Here is an 18,266-nt window from a genome sequence, read left to right on the forward strand (position 1 = left end):
GAAAATGAACAAACCCGCCCGCCCGCATCAGGCCCGCCTCTGTAATGGGAAACTATGAATCTTATTGGAGTGGCCTAAATGTACACCATAGGTTTTATAAAATTTATAAAAACCTATGTAACCCATATAAACAAAAACCTTGCGAAAATGCTTGGACCCATCTTCTGTTGATCTGGCTTTGGTCCAGCAGTAATGATTACTGCATGAGTGCTGGTAAAACTTGAAGGAGACACATCTTGATCTTACAATCATTGATTGGGGCGAGCCTGAGCTCGCCCCACTGTCTGTATATGTCCTCGTACGTCACCCCTATTTATGCGTAGATCTAATACGGTAGATTCTATGCATTACCAATGCAATATAAAGTCAATTTTCAATTTTTCATTAAAAGTGGGAGCGGTCACAGTAAAATGAAAATGGCAACCAACACACTGGAAGAATTCATGAGCTTTCTAGCAGCAATATAAAGCAGATACACCGTCCAAAGACTTCTCCAGCAGCTATAGAAGGTTTTAAATTCAATTAATAACCTATGAAGCTCGTCTTTATTGATGCAATTGCTATTAAAACTGTGAAAGTCAATCAAGCTTTTTCTCAGTCATCTTAACATTGGATAATATTATATCTAAAGCTAAGTAAAGCATCTTTACAGACATTTATAGGCAAGAAATGTGTATGTGAAACTAGAAGACTAAAAGTTAAATAAAATAAATGATATAAAGTGATTTTATCAGCAGCATTAAACTTTTATCATGTAAATCATGCTTGCTATGCCTAAATCATGATGCATGCTTTGAAATCATCGGTAGTAGATTATAGATGGATAGATCCAGTGCCATATAATTGCTTTGCTAGCTTAGGCTCGCCCCTTAATGTTCTACATTCTTCTAGTACAGACAATTCTGTGCGTGTGTGTTTGTGTGTGTATGTCTGGGTAGTTACTGTATAATTAATTATGGACATATCTTTCTTCCCAATAAGGATTACCATTACACTCATTAATGAACCATAAAAACTAATCAACCAAACCAATAGATCACATGCACACACACACACACATAGAGGTGGTATAATGCTCATAATACATAAGAAACAGCTCATAGCATAGGGCATCAATAATGTATCAAAAAATGTAATAAAAATTTGGGGTGATTGGGTGATTCCATAGCTATTTTTTGAAAAGGACCATATGCTATATAGTACAGGTTATTTTTCAAATTTTGGCATATATATTTTTAAATATGGTTGTAACTTGAAAAATTGAATTGGGAATCAGCTCAAACTTTCTACATAGCATAAGGACATTGATATGCATTAGAAAATGTAATTATTGTAGTGGGACTGATACTGTTCTGATTATAGAGTGTCCACAATAGTTACTATAATATTGTATTGACTATGATTGAAATAGTGTGACATGATTAACAGTACATTAACCCTATTCCTATTACTGGCTTCTTACCTTCTTTAAGAAGCACTCCCTGTAGTATATTTTCAGGTACTTCCTTACCCACTCTTCACCTGAAATGAGCTAACTTATCAATCATCTCTATTACCAGATATCAGAACTACGAATAGTTTGATGATGTCATTTACAGTCATTAAACAAAACCCTTAAACTTAGCAAGTTACAGAAACCCAATGAGGGGTCCTTTGAGCAAATTTAAAAAATTAATTTTGATAAAAGAATTTCACTGCCGAAAAGAAAGATATAAAAACCATTATAATTAAATTACGTAAAATTAAAATAATAACTACAGTCACACTCACACAGCCACATTAATTTTAATAAGCTTGCATAGGCCATGTTATAATTGATAATTGTCATGGGTTCTGTCTGATGAAAGGAATTCTTTCACTTCAGCTTTTACTCTTCCAAATTCCTCTGGATGATCGTCACAAACTTGAAGTACTTTCCTCCAGGTCACTCCTTTATTGGAATCCATCCATTTCTCAAATACTAGTATCAGCTTATCAGAGGCTGACTTTTCACTATGCAAATAATTCAAAAAATGAGAGTCAGAGCAAAGGAAAAAACAATAATAGACCAGTGGAACATTACATTAATATAGCATTTTAAAATAAAAATAATTTAAAATAGAAAATAACATGAGGTAAAAAACTAAAATTATTAAGTGCAACATCATTTACCGTTAGCTCTAACTCTTTTCAAAGATTGTTCAAATTCAAGTGCACCTTCCAAAGCTGCTGTCCATTTGTCCCTCAAGAGATTAGCAGCAAATTCTATTGGTCCCCCAACACTAGACAGAGCCTCAAGATACTTCACACAATGCTTCTCTAGGTCAGACTTAGAGTCCAATAGATTCATTATAGCTAGAAAGCTTGAGGCTATAGCATCATAAGTAGGTGACCTCTGAACCTGCTGGGTAATGATTTTAGCTTCAAACAGTTTGTTAGCAATTTCTTTAAGTGAACTCTCCAAAATGTAAGCAAAATCAGAGTGATTCTCATTCATAACTTGCTTGATCTTTTGTTTAGCTGCTTTAATATCAAAACCTATAATAACAATAGTCATAGCTAGTCATAACATGTTATGTACATGTACATAACATGTTATGTACATGTACATGTACCTCCTTCTCTTCTTTTAGTTGGTACTGACTTAATTTCATCACTGCCACTACCACTAGGAGCAGCTATAATAGATATAATGTATAACATAATATATTAGATGAATAACTTGAAATTATACCTGATGCAATAGGATGAGCTGTTCTTTGTGATCTGTGAATGTATAGTGTAACAGGATCAGCCACACCTTCTATTGGGACAGAGTAGTGTAGTGTAGGAACAGCATTAAGTGATGAATAGATTGATATCAGACAAGATGGAGGAAGAGAATAATTTTTGTCACCAAAATTGTCAATTTCCTTTTGATGAAACTGTATAATGAAATTAATTCATTGACACATCATAGCTACAGTATTATTTCTTTACCTTGACAGGTTTCATGTGAGGCTCAATAGTCCATCCAGTAAATGGTTTCTCTTGTGGAGCATCAAACTTTAATTCAATATAACCATCAGGAGATGCAATACAAAAGTATTTATGAGGTCCTCTTTCAGCTAGTGAGTGTTCTTTCTTAATAAACTGTGCACAAAATATCATTAAAAATGACTTAATGGCGGCTCACCTCAAGAAGTGCATTCAAATTTTTAGCAGCAGTAAAAGTCACTACATCTTCTACACCTTTCTCCTCATAATAAACCAGTCCAGCATAGGTTTCAGCCTTTAAGAATTCTTTAGATCTATTTTCAGTACTATTTGATTCCTCCAATTGGTGCTGCTGAAGTAATGCATCATTACCTACAGTATAACATGAAAGAAGAAATAAAACTACACTGTACATGACAATGATCATGAATAAAACTTACCCCCAGAAGATGACGAGTTCTTTGTCCTGATACTGGACCCAGGCTCTGATAAAGGATCTATAACAAATCAGTTATCAATAATTATAAGCAATTAAGCATAATTTCTAACCAGCTGATGAAACTTCTGATGAAGAACTGGAACTACCTCCTCCTCCTCCTCCTCCTCCATCACAGCCACAGACAGATACAAGACAGAACTTCTCCCGTTTATGGATCCATACCAACTATCAGTCCTAAACTCTCCTCCCTCTACTAATGTGAACTGGTAAGGAAGACTGGCTGTGCCCACAGGAGCTATTGCAAACTTTAAGTATCCTCCAAGATCTGGTTGTCCTGTTAAATCAATGCAGTGCTGTATCTCTAGTTGTAGTGGCTTCAGTAGAGGCTTTGAGAGTGATACTGCATACACAGCACTCACTAGCACAGTATTAGGAGGAAACTGGAACTGCCCTCCTACAAGAGCAACCACTGCTGCTTCTACTGTCTCAGAGGGCAGTAAGCTGTCTTCTTGTACTCCAATCCTTAGACCATATTTCTCCCAATTCATCAGTTGAGGTTTGTCTCCTTGAATTAAGAACAGATTCTTCTCTGCTACCTGGACATCACTCAGATATTCCAAATTATCTGTTACATACATGTAATTATTAAGTAAAATAATCAATGTCTTTCTTAAACATACCCATTGAGGGGATCAAGTAGTCAAATTGTACACCAACAGAATTAGTTCCTTTGATGCTAAATTGATCATGTTCATGTAGAGTGACATCCATCTTCTCTTTCTTAACAATGATTTGATCTTCTACACAAAATCATAACGTGATCAAAATAGCAAGTATTAAAACTAACAATATACATGATACTGAACAACTCATAATAAGGTTAGCATGTATTAGAAAACAGCATGTTCAGCAGCTGACCTAAATGAATCTGTTTCTCTTTAATATCCTGATCCTCTAGTTCAATGAATTTAGCTCCATACACTGGAACTACATAAATAGAAAAATTGTTTTAGCTTATGACCAAATTAAAATGAAGCAAACCTATGCAAGTCACATAACCATGATTTAATAATATTACCTTTAGTGACAGGCACTAACTGCTTCTCAATTTCCTGCAGTCGTAATTCAAGTCTTTGTATTATTTCCTCTTTTCCCATAAGAGCAGCAGCACTAGAAACTAAAAATGTATTTAATAATGTTTGTACAGTAATGGAAGCACAATACAATACAATAGAACTGTATTAAGGTGATAGATGTAGCTATGATCTTTAAAGTAATGGACTAGTTTATGTAATTTTGATTTACCTGATAGTGATTGAGTCTCCAGTAGTGCTTCCTGAAGTGATTGGTTGTTAATTCTAGCCACTTGTAGATCATGACGTAAAGACTCATTAAGCTCCTTTACTGTCATGTATTCATTCATTCCAATCAATTCCTTTCTTCTTTCTTTTAGTATTAGTTCATAAAACAAAGGAATATTAAGTGAATTTAATACTGGACCCACTGACCATTGACCATCATTAAAAACTGAGGGAGAGAAGGAGTAAAATAAGTTAGTGAGACTGAATGGCTAAATTACACTTCTGAATTTCAGGAAAATGTATCATTCTATATCTACATGTACTTATGACTTTCTATCTTTTAAGTATTTAACAGTGGTATTAATTACATGTATCTACCATAATTAATTTTGCATTACGTTCAGTCATTCACCAACATGTAGTTTTGGTCAGTGTGGATTAGCACATGCATACAATTTTTTGATATAAATAAATAATAATCTTACCTAGCTCTACTACCATTGTGATATTAGGATCAGTCACAGGTGTAGCAAACCATTTCATTACTCCTCCTCCTATGTCTTTCTGTTCAGTCTTTACAATACCTCCGACTATTATCAGGAACACATGATTAGGGTCAAGAAAAAAAGATGATACAGTATGATAGAATCTACCAGTAATGGAATCAGGTAGAGGAATCTGTAGCAAATAAGAAGTAGAGTATACAGTTAATACAGAGTGATGTTGGTATCAGTTATTGGATAGTTTGATGTACAGTAGGTGGCTGCAGGGTCAGAATTTAGGGGCAGTGCTCAAAATAATAGCAAAGGGACAGATGAGATTACAAATTTTAAGCCCACCCTAAGCAACTATTCCACTTCTGGTCTGACTTATTTGCTTGAATAATACCAAAAATTTAAGTTAATTCACCTTTATAATAATATACTAGTATGATGACTACATGTAACTAATACCTTCATCCAATTGTACTGGTTTGTGTCTAATAATAAACATTCATTCACTAGTTCATCATTATCATCCATTCCACCAATCACTACTAGTGTAGGTGAGGTAGAGACACCACTGATAATAGTACTGGCATGACGATCTCTTCCTTGAGGCCACAGTCCATCATTAGGTATTGGTGCTGGTTTAATATACTCCCAGTTCTAGAAAATACATGAAAAATGTATTATTCTCACTGTTAATGGCTTTATTATACTGATAGTGTATAACTTACTATTGTATTATGTGATAATTGAAACAAGTAGATACTATTAGCAGAAATATCTCTATTACCATCAGTCACTAGTCCTCCATACATAATTCCTTTATTATGATTGATCCTTTCAACTATAAAGTTACTAGTTGGTGGAAAGCACTGTCCACTGACAGATGGAACAATCCATTGACCTAAAATACAATGTATCAGGAATTGCATGTTATTATTTATGCAATGTATAGGATAAAAAGTACTACAATAATTAAACTACATGTAATTTAATTCCAGCCTCAAAATAACAAACTTCTATAAAATACAATGAGTCACTTACCATTGGACAGGTTGTAAATATTCTGTTCATTAGTACCAAGACGATCATCAACACCAGGTATCATAATTGTATTATATTCAAATTGATGATGATACTGTGTAGTAGTTGATATAGGACAATATCCACCAATAACCAGCAATTGTTGAGGTTCACCTTCACTTCCCATTACTATCATGCCCCCATAGCCTCTCTTAGTCACAGAATTGTCACTAGTTGGTTGTAATTCTTTCCATTGAAGAGTTAAAGTGTTTAAACAGTTCAAACTGTTATGGTAGCAACTGCCATGGCCACAAAAACCACCAAAATAATAAATATTATTATTAATGGTGGTACAGGAGACTCCTTTAATTCCCAAGGGAGGAGTACCTCTAGTAGGTTGAGAGGACCAAACACCAGATAACAAGTTAAACGCATCAATAGCAGAAGTACACTTTCTCTTTGTAGGAGAATCACAGTGTGGCTCATCTAATTCTCTCTGGTGCCCTCCCCAGCAGTACAGGACCTCTCCTACTACTGCAGTTGTGTGTTGAGCTCTCCAATGAAATCGATCCTGACCTGTAGAATGATAATAGTAAAACATTAACAAAAGAGGAATTAAGGAACCAACTTGATCCAGGGGAATGAGTTGCAGGAGAGACAGGCGTAGTGTTTCTACTCTGTTGAAGGACAGGAGAGAAAGCTATAGGAAAGTAGGTAGCAGATTGATCAGAATTAGTAGGAGATGGACAGTCAGTATAAGAGGATGGGCTCCAAGATGCTTGTAAGAAGCCTGTGGTGGTGGGACTGTCACATGGGCTAGAAGAGCGTGTATTTTTCATCTTCTTTAAGTGTTTCTTCTTTTCTTGTTTCTCAGTTTTGCCAGGCGAGACTATTGATGAGGAGCGCCTTCTACCACGTGAGCTCTTAGCATCAAGATTGACTGTCCACCAACTGCTCTTGCCACTGCTTTCATTCCGTACCTTAACAAACCGACTGTGAAGTGATAGATTGTGTCTCACTGAATTCTGTGAGGGGAGAAAAGGCATTGTAGGAGAAGAGAGAGAATAAGGATGAGAAAAAATGGATATAATAACTATTTTAACAAGTGTATATATGGCCACACTGTTTTATTATGTATATGTTTAGTATTATACTAAATGAGAAAGTGAACTAGATTAGATAATTACATTAATTAGTCCTTAGGTGTAGAAAGAGACATCATTTTTTGAAAGTGGGTGTATTAGAAGTGGAACTAATGAATAAATAATACGGATTCTAATATGTCCAGAAAATAATAAAACACTCACTGGTAGCAAATTTATTGACTTAAGATTACATTAACAACAAATGATATTGAGGGATGGAGGGAGGAAAGGTAGGTGACACATGTACATGTATACTGTAGGGTGCCAAACTTCCATGGGTGTCTAAATTTCTTGCATATTGAGGTTTAGGTTTAGAGAAGCAAATATTAAACACTGTCTAGGCCAAGTATTAGATTATAGTCAGGTAAAATGAGGAGTTTGATTGGTCAAATAAAGCAATTTAAATAGCTTAGTTACCTATTAATAACTTCTTAGATTACTTTTAATAACAATTATTTATAATAATAAAATTGTTATTTTTGAATATTTGCAGTCACATTTGTGCAGTTATTGAAAGCAATTCGTGCTTCTACGTCCTGTATACATGCATGCACTGATTTCATTGTAGAGTAGGTTGGGGAAAAGGTTAAACATCATAGATGTACCATATGACATGATTCGTTTCGTTGGCAAGAGTAATATTTGGTGATGTTGCTGTGGAAATACCGTATTTCCTCAATTACTAGCTGCAGCTACTATAAATTTCAGCTCAAGTTGACAGGGGCTACTATTCGAGGGCAGTCATGCCTGCAAATGACTGCACCCATCACTCACCATGTGTGTGCACACCATTGTGTAGAAATCAAGCTAACTCGAGCTAAACGTTGAAAGGCATGGAAATTGACAGTGTTGTCAGAAGCCACCATGTCTACAAGGCAATATGGAACCCGGTAATAGGAAAGAAACTATAGGTCTTGCCAAAAAACAACAACAAGCACACGTGGCACATTAATTAATCAAATTTTAATTAGCTATGGCTTCAATTAGAGGGCGGCTACTATTACAATAGCTGCAAGCACAGAGGGGGCTACTATTTGGATGCGGCAGCTACTATTTGAAGGGCAACTTCTATTTAAAGAAATACAGTATAATTGGCGGATATTATTGGCAATTTTGCACCACATCTTATTGAGCATGCATGCTCAGAATTGAAACAAAATTGTGGATTTTTATTGGTCATTTCTGCAGAAAACTGCCAATTACCAACATTAATCCCTTGCCAGTAAGTCATCTTGTACGGTAACAAACTATTGTACACTATTATTTTATTCACACTTCAATGACGTGATTGTCTCCACTTTTTCTTCCTCTCTTCTACCCTCCCTCCCTCCCTCCTTTTCAATACATATACACTACATGTAATGTATATCATAATGCAGCTACATCTACATTTGCTTCAATATAAATATGTAAATGTACAGCCTATTATGACTGTATCTTAATCAATATAATAAACACTTTCTTTTCTCCCTCTCTCCTTTAATTTACCTTCCAACCAGAAGTGGATGGACTTTTTGCTTTATCAGAGAAATACGGTACATTTTGAACAATCCAGTTATAAATCTCAGGTAGTGTTAGTTTCTTATCCTGTGACGACAAAATGGCCTGAGTGATGAGATCAGCATAAGACATATTGCCCCAAGCATAACGCATCTTTTTAGTCGAGTCAGGCGAAGAAGGCCAGGTACTGGAACGGGATTGGCTCTCAAGACTGTGGGGCTCAAGCAATTGAGGATGATCCGTCACTTGTTGAGGAGATAATGAGGATGGTGAAGACATTATCCTGTATCTCTGTGTGCTCGTGGGCTGAATAGATGACTGAAGTGAATGAGAAACCCTAATCTGTGTAAATGAAACTAGAAATATCTATTAAAGAAAAGAAGAATAGAGGATCTAGATATAGATCATTTTACCAGTAGTTATTTCCGGTGTCTCTCTCTCTCTGCTATTCGAAAATTACTTACAGGTCAGATAGCTGGTAGCCCTTGTTTAAGCATAGACAGTACACCACCGTCTATGGTTTAAGCACCTAACCTTCCAGACAGTTAGTTTAGTACGTGTAGTACTTGCATAGATCTAAGTCTACAGGTTTAGTGGTATTCTTAATTTCCTGGTAGACCTCGCAAGTTCTGGAACCCCAATAAGGGGTCATTTGAACAAATTTAAAAATTCAATTTTGGTGAAGGAATTTTAGGAATTTTTGTAGATAAAAAAACCATTATAATTAAACTACTACATAAAACTAAAATAATAATTACAGCATTAATTTCTTTTACTCTTCCAAACTCCTCTGGATAATTGCCACAAACTTGAAGTACTTTCCTCCAAGTCACTCCTTTATTGGAATCCATCCATCTCTCAAATACTAGTATCAGCTTATCAGAGGCTGACTTTTTACTATGCAATATAATCCAAAGAATGAAAGAGTTGGTTGGAGCAAAGGAAAAACAATAACTAGTGGAACATTACATAAATATAGCATTTTTAAAATAATTTAAAATAGAAAATAACATGAGCTAAAAAACTAAAATTATTAAGTGCAACATCATTTATCGTTAGCTCTAACTCTTTTCACAGACTGTTCAAATTCAAGTGCACCTTCCAAAGCTGTTGTCCATTTTTCCCTCAAGAGATTAGCAGCAAATTCTATTGGTCCCCCAACACTAGACAGAGCCTCAAGATACTTCACACAATGTTTCTCTAGGTCAGACTTAGAGTCCAATAAATTCAGTATAGATAGAAAACAGGTGGATATGGCATCATAAGTTGGTGACTTCTGAACTTCCTGGGGAATTATATGAATCTCAAACAGTTTGCTAGCAACATGGACTAGAGAAAACTGCAGGAGTCCAGCAAAATCAGTGTGATTCTCAATCATAACTTGTTTGATCTTTTGTTTAGCTGCTTTAATATCAAGATCTATAAGTAAAAATAGTGAATAGCTAGTCATAACATATTATTTACATGTACATGTACCTCCTTCTCTTCTTCTTTTAGTTGGTACTGACTTAATTTCATCACTGCCACTACTGCTAGGAGCAGCTATAATAGATATAATGTATAAGATAATAATATTAGAAGAACAAGTTATACCTGCAGTAGGCTGAGTGGTTCTTCGTGATCTGTGAATATATAGTGTAACAGGATCAGCCACACCCTCTACTGGGACAGAGTAGTGTAGTGTAGGAACAGCATCAGGTGATGAATAGATTGATATCGGACAAGATGGAGGAAGAGAATAATTTTTGTCACCAAAATTGTCAATTTCATCTTGATGAAACTGTACAATAAACTTAATTTATGATTGATGCACCATAATTACTTTGACAGGTTTCATGTGAGGCTTAATAGTCCATCCAGTAAATGGTTCATCTTGTTCAGCATCAAACTTTAATTCAATATAACCATCAGGAGACGCAATGCGAAAGTATTTATGAGGTCCTCTTCTAGCTAGTGAATGTTCTTTCTTGATAAACTATGCATAAAATATCTTTAATATAAAAATGACTTAACGGCGGCTCACCTCAAGAAGTGCGTTCAAATTTTTAGCAGCAGTAAAGGTCACCTGATCCTCTACACCAATCTCCTCATAGTAAACCAGTCCAGCATATGTTTCAGCCTTTAAGAAATTTTTAGATCTGTTTCCAGTACTAGCTGATTCTTCTAATTGGTGCTGTTGAAGTAACACATTATTACCTACAGTATAACATTATGATGAATAAGAGATCAAAATACATGTGTATGTTATAATAATCATAAATAAAACTTACCCCCAGAAGATGATGAATTCCTTGTCCTCATACTGGGCCCAGGCTCTGATAAAGGATCTATAAGAAATCAGTTAATCATAAAATATCAGCAATTAACTATGAAGGTGCATAATTACTAACCAGCTAAATTAGATGAAACGACTGATGAAGAACTGGTACTACCTCCTCCTCCTCCATCACAGCCACAAATAGATATAAGACAGAACTTCTCACGTTGAATGGATCCATACCCACCATTAGAGCTAAACTCACCTCCCTCTACTAATGTGAACTGGTAAGGAAGACTGGCTGTGCTCACGGGAGCTATTGCAAACTTTAAGTATCCTCCAAGATCTGGCCATCCTGTTAAATCAATGCAGTGCTGTATCTCTAGTTGTAGTGGCTTCAGTAGAGGCTTTGAGAGTGATACTGCATACACAGCACTCACTAGCACAGTATTAGGAGGAAACTGGAACTGTCCTCCTACAAGAGCAACCACTGCTGCTTCTACTGTCTCAGAGGGCAGTAAGCTGTCTTCTTGTACTCCAATCCTTAGACCATATTTCTCCCAATTCATCAGTTGAGGTTTGTCTCCTTGAATTAAGAACAACTTCTTCTCTGCTACCTGGACATCACTCAGATATTCCAAATTATCTGTTACATACATGTAATTATTAAGTAAAATAATCAATGTCTTTTTTAAACATACCCATTGAGGGGATCAAGTAGTCAAATTGTACACCAACAGAATTAGTTTCTTTGATGCTAAATTGATCATGTTCATGTAGAGTGACATCCATTTTCTCTCCATTTAAAACCAGTTCATCTTCTACATAAAATGATAACGTGATCAAAATAGCAAGTATTAAATGCATCATGTGATACTAAACAAAGGTTAGCATGTATTAGAAACTGCATGTTCAGCAGCTGACCTAAATGAATCTTTTTCTCTTTAAAATCATGCCGATCCTCCAGTTCAATGACTTTAACTCCATACACTGGAATTACATAAATTAAAAAATTGTTTTAACTTATGACAAAAATAAACCCATGCAAGTCACATAGCTATGATAATATATTTACTTTTAGTGAGTGGCACTAACTGCTTCTCAGTTTCCTGTAGTTGTGTTTCAAGTATTTGTATTATTTCATCTTTTTCCATAAGAGCAGCAGCACTAGAGACTACACAAAATATATGTAAGAGTACATACAATATATGTACAACAATGAAAGCCAATATTATTATTATGTATACTTCCATATAAAATTTTAAAGGTGATAGATATGATCTTTAAAGCAAAAGACATAATGGGCATAATTTTTTTGTACCTGATAGTGAATTGGTCTCACATAGTGCTTCCTGAAGTAATTGATTGCCATGACGTAAATGCTTATTAATAACTCGAAGCTCCTTCTCTTTATCTGTCATGTATTCATTCATTCCAATCAATTCCCTTCTTCTATCTTTTAGTATTAGTTCATACAATAAAGGAATATTAGGTGAATCTAATACTAGACCCATTGACCATTGACCATCATTAAAAACTGAGGGAGAGAAGTTAGTGATTGTGAGTGAGGGAGAGAAAAGAAAAAAAGAAGCAATGGCCTAATAATACTTTTAAATTTCAGGAAACGTATCATTCTACTTATTATTTAACAGTAGTATAATTAATTATCTAGAATAATTAATTTTTATAGTGTTCATGCATATTTGTTATGGATTAGCACATGTATCCACCAGATCCCTGTCAAGTACGTGGGACACCATATTTTTGGCTACTATTGTGGGAATTAGGCCAATAGGCTAAAATCTGCCTACAATCCACTATGTTTGTAGTGGTACAGAAATGGAGATTAAGTTTGGAATCTATTCTTTCTGGATGGTAGCTCCTTTGCTCTGCTAAAAATTGGTAAAATTACACCTTCTCCCCATTGAAGGCTGTATACAAAGTATACCTCCATCATGACAGCCAGAATAAAACTTCATGCACAATATCACAATGAAAGTCAATGAACATTCACACAAGGGTGAATACAATTTTTTTTGATATGAATAAAATGATCTTACCTAGTTCTACTACCATTGTGATATTAGGACCACTGACAGGTATATCAGTCCATTTCATTATTCCTTTTCCTCTAGATACCTTTTCACTCTCTACATTACCTCCCACTATTATCAGGAACACATGATTAGGACCAACAACAAAAGATGATACAGTATGATCGTATCTGCCAGTAACAGAATCAGGTAGAGGAATCTGTAGAAAATAAAAAATAGAGTACCATAGGTCAGAATATATTCACTGCTGCTTATTTTTGCAATTATAATAAAAATACCAAAAAACAGTTTAAAGCATTGGTATGACAATAAGACCATGTGTTTAGTATTCTAGCAGCTTTAGTGAAGACTGTTGCTCTGGCTTGAACTAATATAAATATTTATCATAATTGTATTATGCCTGATTTCATTATTGCATTATGACTGATGGCCAAAATCCATGATTCAGACTGATATCAGCACTGATTCAGACTAGAATCTATCTTAATTCAGGTTTCAACTCTTTGGTGTGTACAGTGAGTAGAGTAGTTCTGAAAAGAACTGGTTAAAGCAGCTTAAAAGAGATCAAGAATTAGTAAACAACAACTCAAGAACACTGCAGCAGGGTGGCTTCCTTCAATATCGCACTGTTTTAAATTAAAATCACATCCGGTATCTATGGTAATTTCTGGGCAGCACAGAAAAAAAATTATGCCAACCTATGGTATTCTGCTTCTATAGTAAGACATTTGTTTGACTATAATACTTTCATCAATTCACATTCACAAGAATTATGCTGGTATAATAGTTATAATTACGTATCAATACCTTCATCCAACCGTACTGATGTGTGTCTAATAACCAAAAATCATTCAGTAGTCTGTCTTTACTATCTCGTCCACCAATCACTACTAGTGTAGGTGAGGTAGAGACACCATTGATAATAGTACTGGCATGACAGTCTCTTCCTTCAGGTCTGAGTCTATCATTAGGTACTGATCCTCGTTTAAGATACTCCCAATTCTAAAAATATACATGTACATGTAGTACATAAAGACATATTATTCTTACTGTTAATCGCTTTGTTATACTGATAGTGTATAACATTAACTTACTATTGTATTATGAGATAACTGAAACAAGTAGATATTGTTAGTAGAAACATCTCCACCATTACCATCAGTCACTGCTCCTCCATACATAATTCCTTTATTATAATTGATCTTTTCAATTACAAAGTTACTAGTCGGTGGAAAACATTGTCCAATGACAAATTGTAAGAAGTTGTTTCTAGATGGATCCGGAACTCTCTGTGTACTATTGTAATTATATATTATGTGTTTATTCAAGTATATTCTAGAACAATCATGTAAAGTATTCTTGTATGTTATAGAACCTTCTGGACATTTATAATATCTATATAAGTGTGTTGTTAGTTAGTTGTGAGTTTCGTGTTGATTAAGAATAAAGTTTGGTTAACAGATAGTTGGAGCGTCTGTTACATTTTTTGGTGGAAGCGGTGGGATAGTTCTCAAACGGTTGTAGAGGAAAGACCCACTATTGTATCTCTGCAAGAGAGAGAGACTAAAGTTTATAGTGTCTGGTGTGACTGTTTATGTCGGATAACAGTCGAGAGAATCAAGGGCGGTATTCTCTACGGGACTTACCAAGACACGACTACAGAGGACAGTTGCGAGGATTACATATTTTCAGAGAGAGTTATACTTCAGTTGATACGGAAGACTGTACTGAAGTGGAAGAAAGTCTTATTACAGGAGTTAGTGATCCGATGGAGCAATTAGCGGCAGCTTTGGCAAGTTTAGCAAAGCTTCAGGAGGAGGCCCAGAGACAAGCTGAAGAACGTCGTCGAGAAGAGGAGCGACGGCGAGAGGAGCAAGCTGAAGAACGTCGTCGAGAAGAGGAGCGACGGCGAGAGGAGCGAGCTGAAGAACGTCGTCAAGAAGAGGAGTAGGAGTTGGTGCAATTCTTAGTCAAGAAGAGGAGAATTTAGATGAGGGACCAGTTGCTTATTTTAGTAAAAAGCTACTCCCGAGAGAACAAGCATACTCGACAGTCGAAAAAGAGTGCTTAGCTATTATTCTAGCCATCAAGCATTTCAGTGCATATCTCATAGGGAGATCTTTTATTATTCAAACGGATCATAGAGCTCTTCAATGGCTACACAAGTTTAAAGAGAAGAATGCAAGATTGACTAGATGGAGTTTGATTCTGCAACCATATAATTTCACTATACAACATCGGAAAGGGGTAGCAAATGCAAATGCAGATGCACTTTCTAGATTGGAGAGGAAGAGCACTTCGTGCCAGAGGGGAAGGGAGGAAATGTAAGAAGTTGTTTCTAGATGGATCCGGAACTCTCTGTGTACTATTGTAATTATATATTATGTGTTTATTCAAGTATATTCTAGAACAATCATGTAAAGTATTCTTGTATGTTATAGAACCTTCTGGACATTTATAATATCTATATAAGTGTGTTGTTAGTTAGTTGTGAGTTTCGTGTTGATTAAGAATAAAGTTTGGTTAACAGATAGTTGGAGCGTCTGTTACACAAATGGAACGACCCATTTTCCTAAAATAATTATCCGTAACTGCATGTTATTAGCTATTTGCTATTATGTAATATTATGTATGGTAAACAGTATTATAATAAACTATATGTAATTTGATTCCGGAATCAAAATAATTTTTAAAAATTTCTATACAAATATTTCTATAAAATGCCAAGTCACTCACCACTGGACAGGTTGTAGATATTCTGTTCATTAGTACTAAGATGATCATCAAGACCAGGTATCATAATCATTGAACTATCATATTCAAATTGATGATGATAATGTGTAATAGTTGATACAGAAGCTATTCCGCCAATAACCAGTAATTGTTGAGGTTCACCTTCACTTCCCATTACTATCATACCACCATAGCCTCTCTTAGTCACAGAATTGTTATTAGTTGGTTGTAATTCTTTCCATTGAAGAGTTAAAGTGTCTAAACAGTTCAAACTGTTATGGTAGCAGGAGCCATGGCCACACCAACCACCAAAATAATAAATATTATTATTAATGGTAGTACAGGAGACTCCTATGATACCCAACGGAGGAGTACCTCTAGTAGGTTGAGAGGACCAAACACCAGATAATAAGTTAAACGAATCAATAGCAGAAGTACACTGTCTCTTTGTAGGAGAATCATGCGACCCATCAAATCCTTCCTGGTCCCCTCCCCAGCAGTACAGGGCCTCTCCTACTACTGCAGTTGTGTGTTCAGTCCTCCATTTCAATTGATATTGACCTGTAGGTACCAACAATAAATTATAAAAGAGGTAAGCGTAGGAACTGACCTGATCTATCTAAATTTCTATCCATCAAGAACGTTTGACTCTATTATCTATGCTTAGCTTCACGTGATCCAGCCCCACCCACCCAATTTACAGAATGGATTATTTCTGACCTCAGGGTCAGAGTCTTGCAGTTGCTTTTTTACAAACTTTTAATGTTGCAGGCTCCAAAATTAAACTAAAATCAGAGTCAGAGTAGATGTACAGTAGTACATGATGCCAAATTTGTCAAAAATGACTCAGAGAATTCATTTCTTTTATAAGTTCTTCTGATACATGTATATACTTATGTTGTGTAGAAGGTTTGAGTTGATTCCGACAAAAATTAGATTTTTTATCACAGGTACTTTGAACATTAGTGTTTATTCCTCTAAAAAGACAAGGTGGGCGCATGACAAGGAATTTGTGGAATGACAGGGAAAGTAGATGTTCAGTCTGAAACTTATAGTTTAAAAAGTCAATTAGTTGGTTTGCATTGCAATGAAGAGGTCATCATTATTACAATCACAGAGATAAAAATATTAAACTAACAATCAAGAATAATGTGTCTGCATTCTTGCATCACAAAGCATGTAACATTGTAACTAACATCAATTCTATGAAACTATGCATTCCTGATAAAACTTAATATTAACAATAACAATTAGCATGCACATAACTAGATACTTAAACTTCTCCTTCTTCTAGCACTGCATGTTCGTTTAGTATGTCATTGGTCTCACAGTAATTATTTTGGGTCTGTAGTTTTTCCAGAGTCGCACGTAACATATCTAATTGCTCATCAAACCACTTCGTAGCTTTAGTTTCTGATTTATTGTACAGCTTGACAGAATTATAAATCAATTCACCAAGATCTAGTGGCACAGTGAGGACAGTAGCTACTCCTCCTGCTATAACAACTCCCCTTGTTGCCGCTCCAGTCACTCTCAATGTAAACGCACCACCATGGAATGCCGATCGAGCTGCTACTTGTACTCCACTTGTAGCAGCAACAGCTCCAGTTCTTAGCAACTGGCGACTTTGAAGTATAAATGCAACAGCTTCTTCTTTTATTGCTATGCTTGCGTATCGTTCCATAAAGATTTCATTTACTTGCTCCATCAGCTGTTTGTCAACGTCTATTACTGCTTTGGCTTTCTTAAGTTTATGCTTAGAAATCAATTTGTCTGTTACAGTAGAAGCTATAGATACAGCCCCACCAGCTACTCCTACACCAGCTCCTATAACAGATAATGCTATTGAGCCTCCAAAAGTGACTGGTATCAACCCAAGACCAATTACTGCTAAACCTCCTCCAACTAGTGATGTGACTGATCCAGCAATTCTTGATCGACGAACATTTTGACAAATAGAGAATATTTTTTGTCGATCGTTCTCTAGTTTTTCAACAGTTGCCTTTCTCAGTTTACATAACACATTAAAACTTAATTTCAATTCGGCATCATATCGTTGCTCTTTATCAGTACTACATAAAATAAAAGAATGATTATTTATAATCATGCCATAAAATAAATGCTTACTCTGTAAGTTCAAGATTCCAAAAATGTAATGGACTTTCGAAGCAGTCTTTCATGATAAATGTGGGATCATTATCAAATGCAGCCAATGATTTTTGCAGACTAAACTTAATGCTCAAACTTGTAATAACTTCAAGCATGGGTTTTCTTTCAACTGGAAAACTCCCAAAGTAGCTAGCATTAAGCGTGTGAGGAACATCACTTATATCAGGGAATTCTAATGGCTGCGCATCATTTTCATTTAGCT

General features: G+C 35.5%; 5 protein-coding genes across 5 annotated transcripts; all 5 read right to left on the reverse strand.

The window, feature by feature from the left end:
- Nucleotides 1-1,671: 1,671 nt before the first annotated feature.
- On the reverse strand, nucleotides 1,672-3,850 carry LOC109586433 (uncharacterized). The gene is made up of 8 exons (XM_020002620.1): nucleotides 3,505-3,850; nucleotides 3,396-3,452; nucleotides 3,155-3,327; nucleotides 2,959-3,111; nucleotides 2,714-2,903; nucleotides 2,595-2,657; nucleotides 2,152-2,517; nucleotides 1,672-1,992 (listed from the first exon to the last, which is right to left on the reverse strand). The coding sequence occupies exons 4-8, from the start codon at nucleotides 2,971-2,973 to the stop codon at nucleotides 1,967-1,969; spliced, it is 660 nt and encodes a 219-aa protein (XP_019858179.1). The 5' UTR covers nucleotides 2,974-3,111; nucleotides 3,155-3,327; nucleotides 3,396-3,452; nucleotides 3,505-3,850; the 3' UTR covers nucleotides 1,672-1,966.
- On the reverse strand, nucleotides 3,140-9,448 carry LOC109586425 (uncharacterized). Its single transcript, XM_020002608.1, has 15 exons — nucleotides 9,316-9,448; nucleotides 8,840-9,217; nucleotides 6,835-7,231; nucleotides 6,228-6,782; nucleotides 5,915-6,087; nucleotides 5,649-5,843; nucleotides 5,181-5,373; nucleotides 4,700-4,921; nucleotides 4,473-4,571; nucleotides 4,313-4,381; nucleotides 4,075-4,194; nucleotides 3,984-4,019; nucleotides 3,594-3,794; nucleotides 3,396-3,452; nucleotides 3,140-3,327 (listed from the first exon to the last, which is right to left on the reverse strand). The coding sequence occupies exons 2-15, from the start codon at nucleotides 9,128-9,130 to the stop codon at nucleotides 3,140-3,142; spliced, it is 2,796 nt and encodes a 931-aa protein (XP_019858167.1). The 5' UTR covers nucleotides 9,131-9,217; nucleotides 9,316-9,448.
- Nucleotides 9,449-9,714: 266 nt separating this feature from the next.
- Nucleotides 9,715-11,588, reverse strand: LOC109586432 (uncharacterized). The gene is made up of 7 exons (XM_020002619.1): nucleotides 11,242-11,588; nucleotides 11,122-11,178; nucleotides 10,875-11,047; nucleotides 10,674-10,826; nucleotides 10,445-10,631; nucleotides 10,328-10,393; nucleotides 9,715-10,270 (listed from the first exon to the last, which is right to left on the reverse strand). The coding sequence occupies exons 2-7, from the start codon at nucleotides 11,150-11,152 to the stop codon at nucleotides 9,897-9,899; spliced, it is 984 nt and encodes a 327-aa protein (XP_019858178.1). The 5' UTR covers nucleotides 11,153-11,178; nucleotides 11,242-11,588; the 3' UTR covers nucleotides 9,715-9,896.
- A 4,028-nt stretch (nucleotides 11,589-15,616) lies between these two features.
- LOC105314487 (rab9 effector protein with kelch motifs-like) lies at nucleotides 15,617-16,560 on the reverse strand. The gene is made up of 3 exons (XM_011408683.2): nucleotides 16,506-16,560; nucleotides 15,899-16,456; nucleotides 15,617-15,734 (listed from the first exon to the last, which is right to left on the reverse strand). The coding sequence occupies exons 1-3, from the start codon at nucleotides 16,528-16,530 to the stop codon at nucleotides 15,709-15,711; spliced, it is 609 nt and encodes a 202-aa protein (XP_011406985.2). The 5' UTR covers nucleotides 16,531-16,560; the 3' UTR covers nucleotides 15,617-15,708.
- A 446-nt stretch (nucleotides 16,561-17,006) lies between these two features.
- On the reverse strand, nucleotides 17,007-18,255 carry LOC109586428 (uncharacterized). Its single transcript, XM_020002612.1, has 2 exons — nucleotides 18,023-18,255; nucleotides 17,007-17,967 (listed from the first exon to the last, which is right to left on the reverse strand). Exons 1-2 carry the CDS (start codon nucleotides 18,157-18,159, stop codon nucleotides 17,169-17,171), a joined length of 936 nt encoding a protein of 311 aa, XP_019858171.1. The 5' UTR covers nucleotides 18,160-18,255; the 3' UTR covers nucleotides 17,007-17,168.
- Nucleotides 18,256-18,266: the final 11 nt, after the last annotated feature.

The sequence above is a fragment of the Amphimedon queenslandica genome, unplaced genomic scaffold, assembly GCF_000090795.2.
Source record: "Amphimedon queenslandica unplaced genomic scaffold, v1.1 AMPQUscaffold_12876, whole genome shotgun sequence".
Taxonomy (NCBI): Eukaryota; Metazoa; Porifera; class Demospongiae; order Haplosclerida; family Niphatidae; genus Amphimedon; species Amphimedon queenslandica.

Bases quoted from the DNA above. Each gene is read 5' to 3' on its own strand.
- LOC109586432 (XM_020002619.1), bottom strand. From the start codon at position 11,152: ATGAGGACAAGGAATTCATCATCTTCTGGGG. The intron at 10,394-10,444 runs GTATAACTTGTT...TATCTATTATAG, and splicing joins AACCACTCAGCCTACTGCAG to CTGCTCCTAGCAGTAGTGGC. The intron at 10,271-10,327 runs GTACATGTACAT...TTTTACTTATAG, and splicing joins TAAAAGAAGAAGAGAAGGAG to ATCTTGATATTAAAGCAGCT.
- LOC109586425 (XM_020002608.1), bottom strand. From the start codon at position 9,130: ATGTCTTCACCATCCTCATTATCTCCTCAACAAGTGACGGATCATCCT. The intron at 7,232-8,839 runs GTAAATTAAAGG...CTCCCCTCACAG, and splicing joins CATCCACTTCTGGTTGGAAG to AATTCAGTGAGACACAATCT. The intron at 3,795-3,983 runs AGAAGAATCTGT...CTGTGTATGCAG, and splicing joins GAGTGATGTCCAGGTAGCAG to TATCACTCTCAAAGCCTCTA.
- LOC109586433 (XM_020002620.1), bottom strand. The intron at 2,658-2,713 runs GTATAATTTCAA...TATCTATTATAG, and splicing joins AGCTCATCCTATTGCATCAG to CTGCTCCTAGTGGTAGTGGC. The intron at 2,518-2,594 runs GTACATGTACAT...TTGTTATTATAG, and splicing joins AACTAAAAGAAGAGAAGGAG to GTTTTGATATTAAAGCAGCT.
- LOC109586428 (XM_020002612.1), bottom strand. From the start codon at position 18,159: ATGCTTGAAGTTATTACAAGTTTGAGCATTAAGTTTAGTCTGCAAAAA. The intron at 17,968-18,022 runs GTAAGCATTTAT...TATTTTATGTAG, and splicing joins TGGAATCTTGAACTTACAGA to TACTGATAAAGAGCAACGAT.
- LOC105314487 (XM_011408683.2), bottom strand. From the start codon at position 16,530: ATGGATAGAAATTTAGATAGATCAG. The intron at 16,457-16,505 runs GTCAGTTCCTAC...TGGTACCTACAG, and splicing joins TAGAAATTTAGATAGATCAG to GTCAATATCAATTGAAATGG. The intron at 15,735-15,898 runs GTGAGTGACTTG...TAATTATTTTAG, and splicing joins TATCTACAACCTGTCCAGTG to GAAAATGGGTCGTTCCATTT.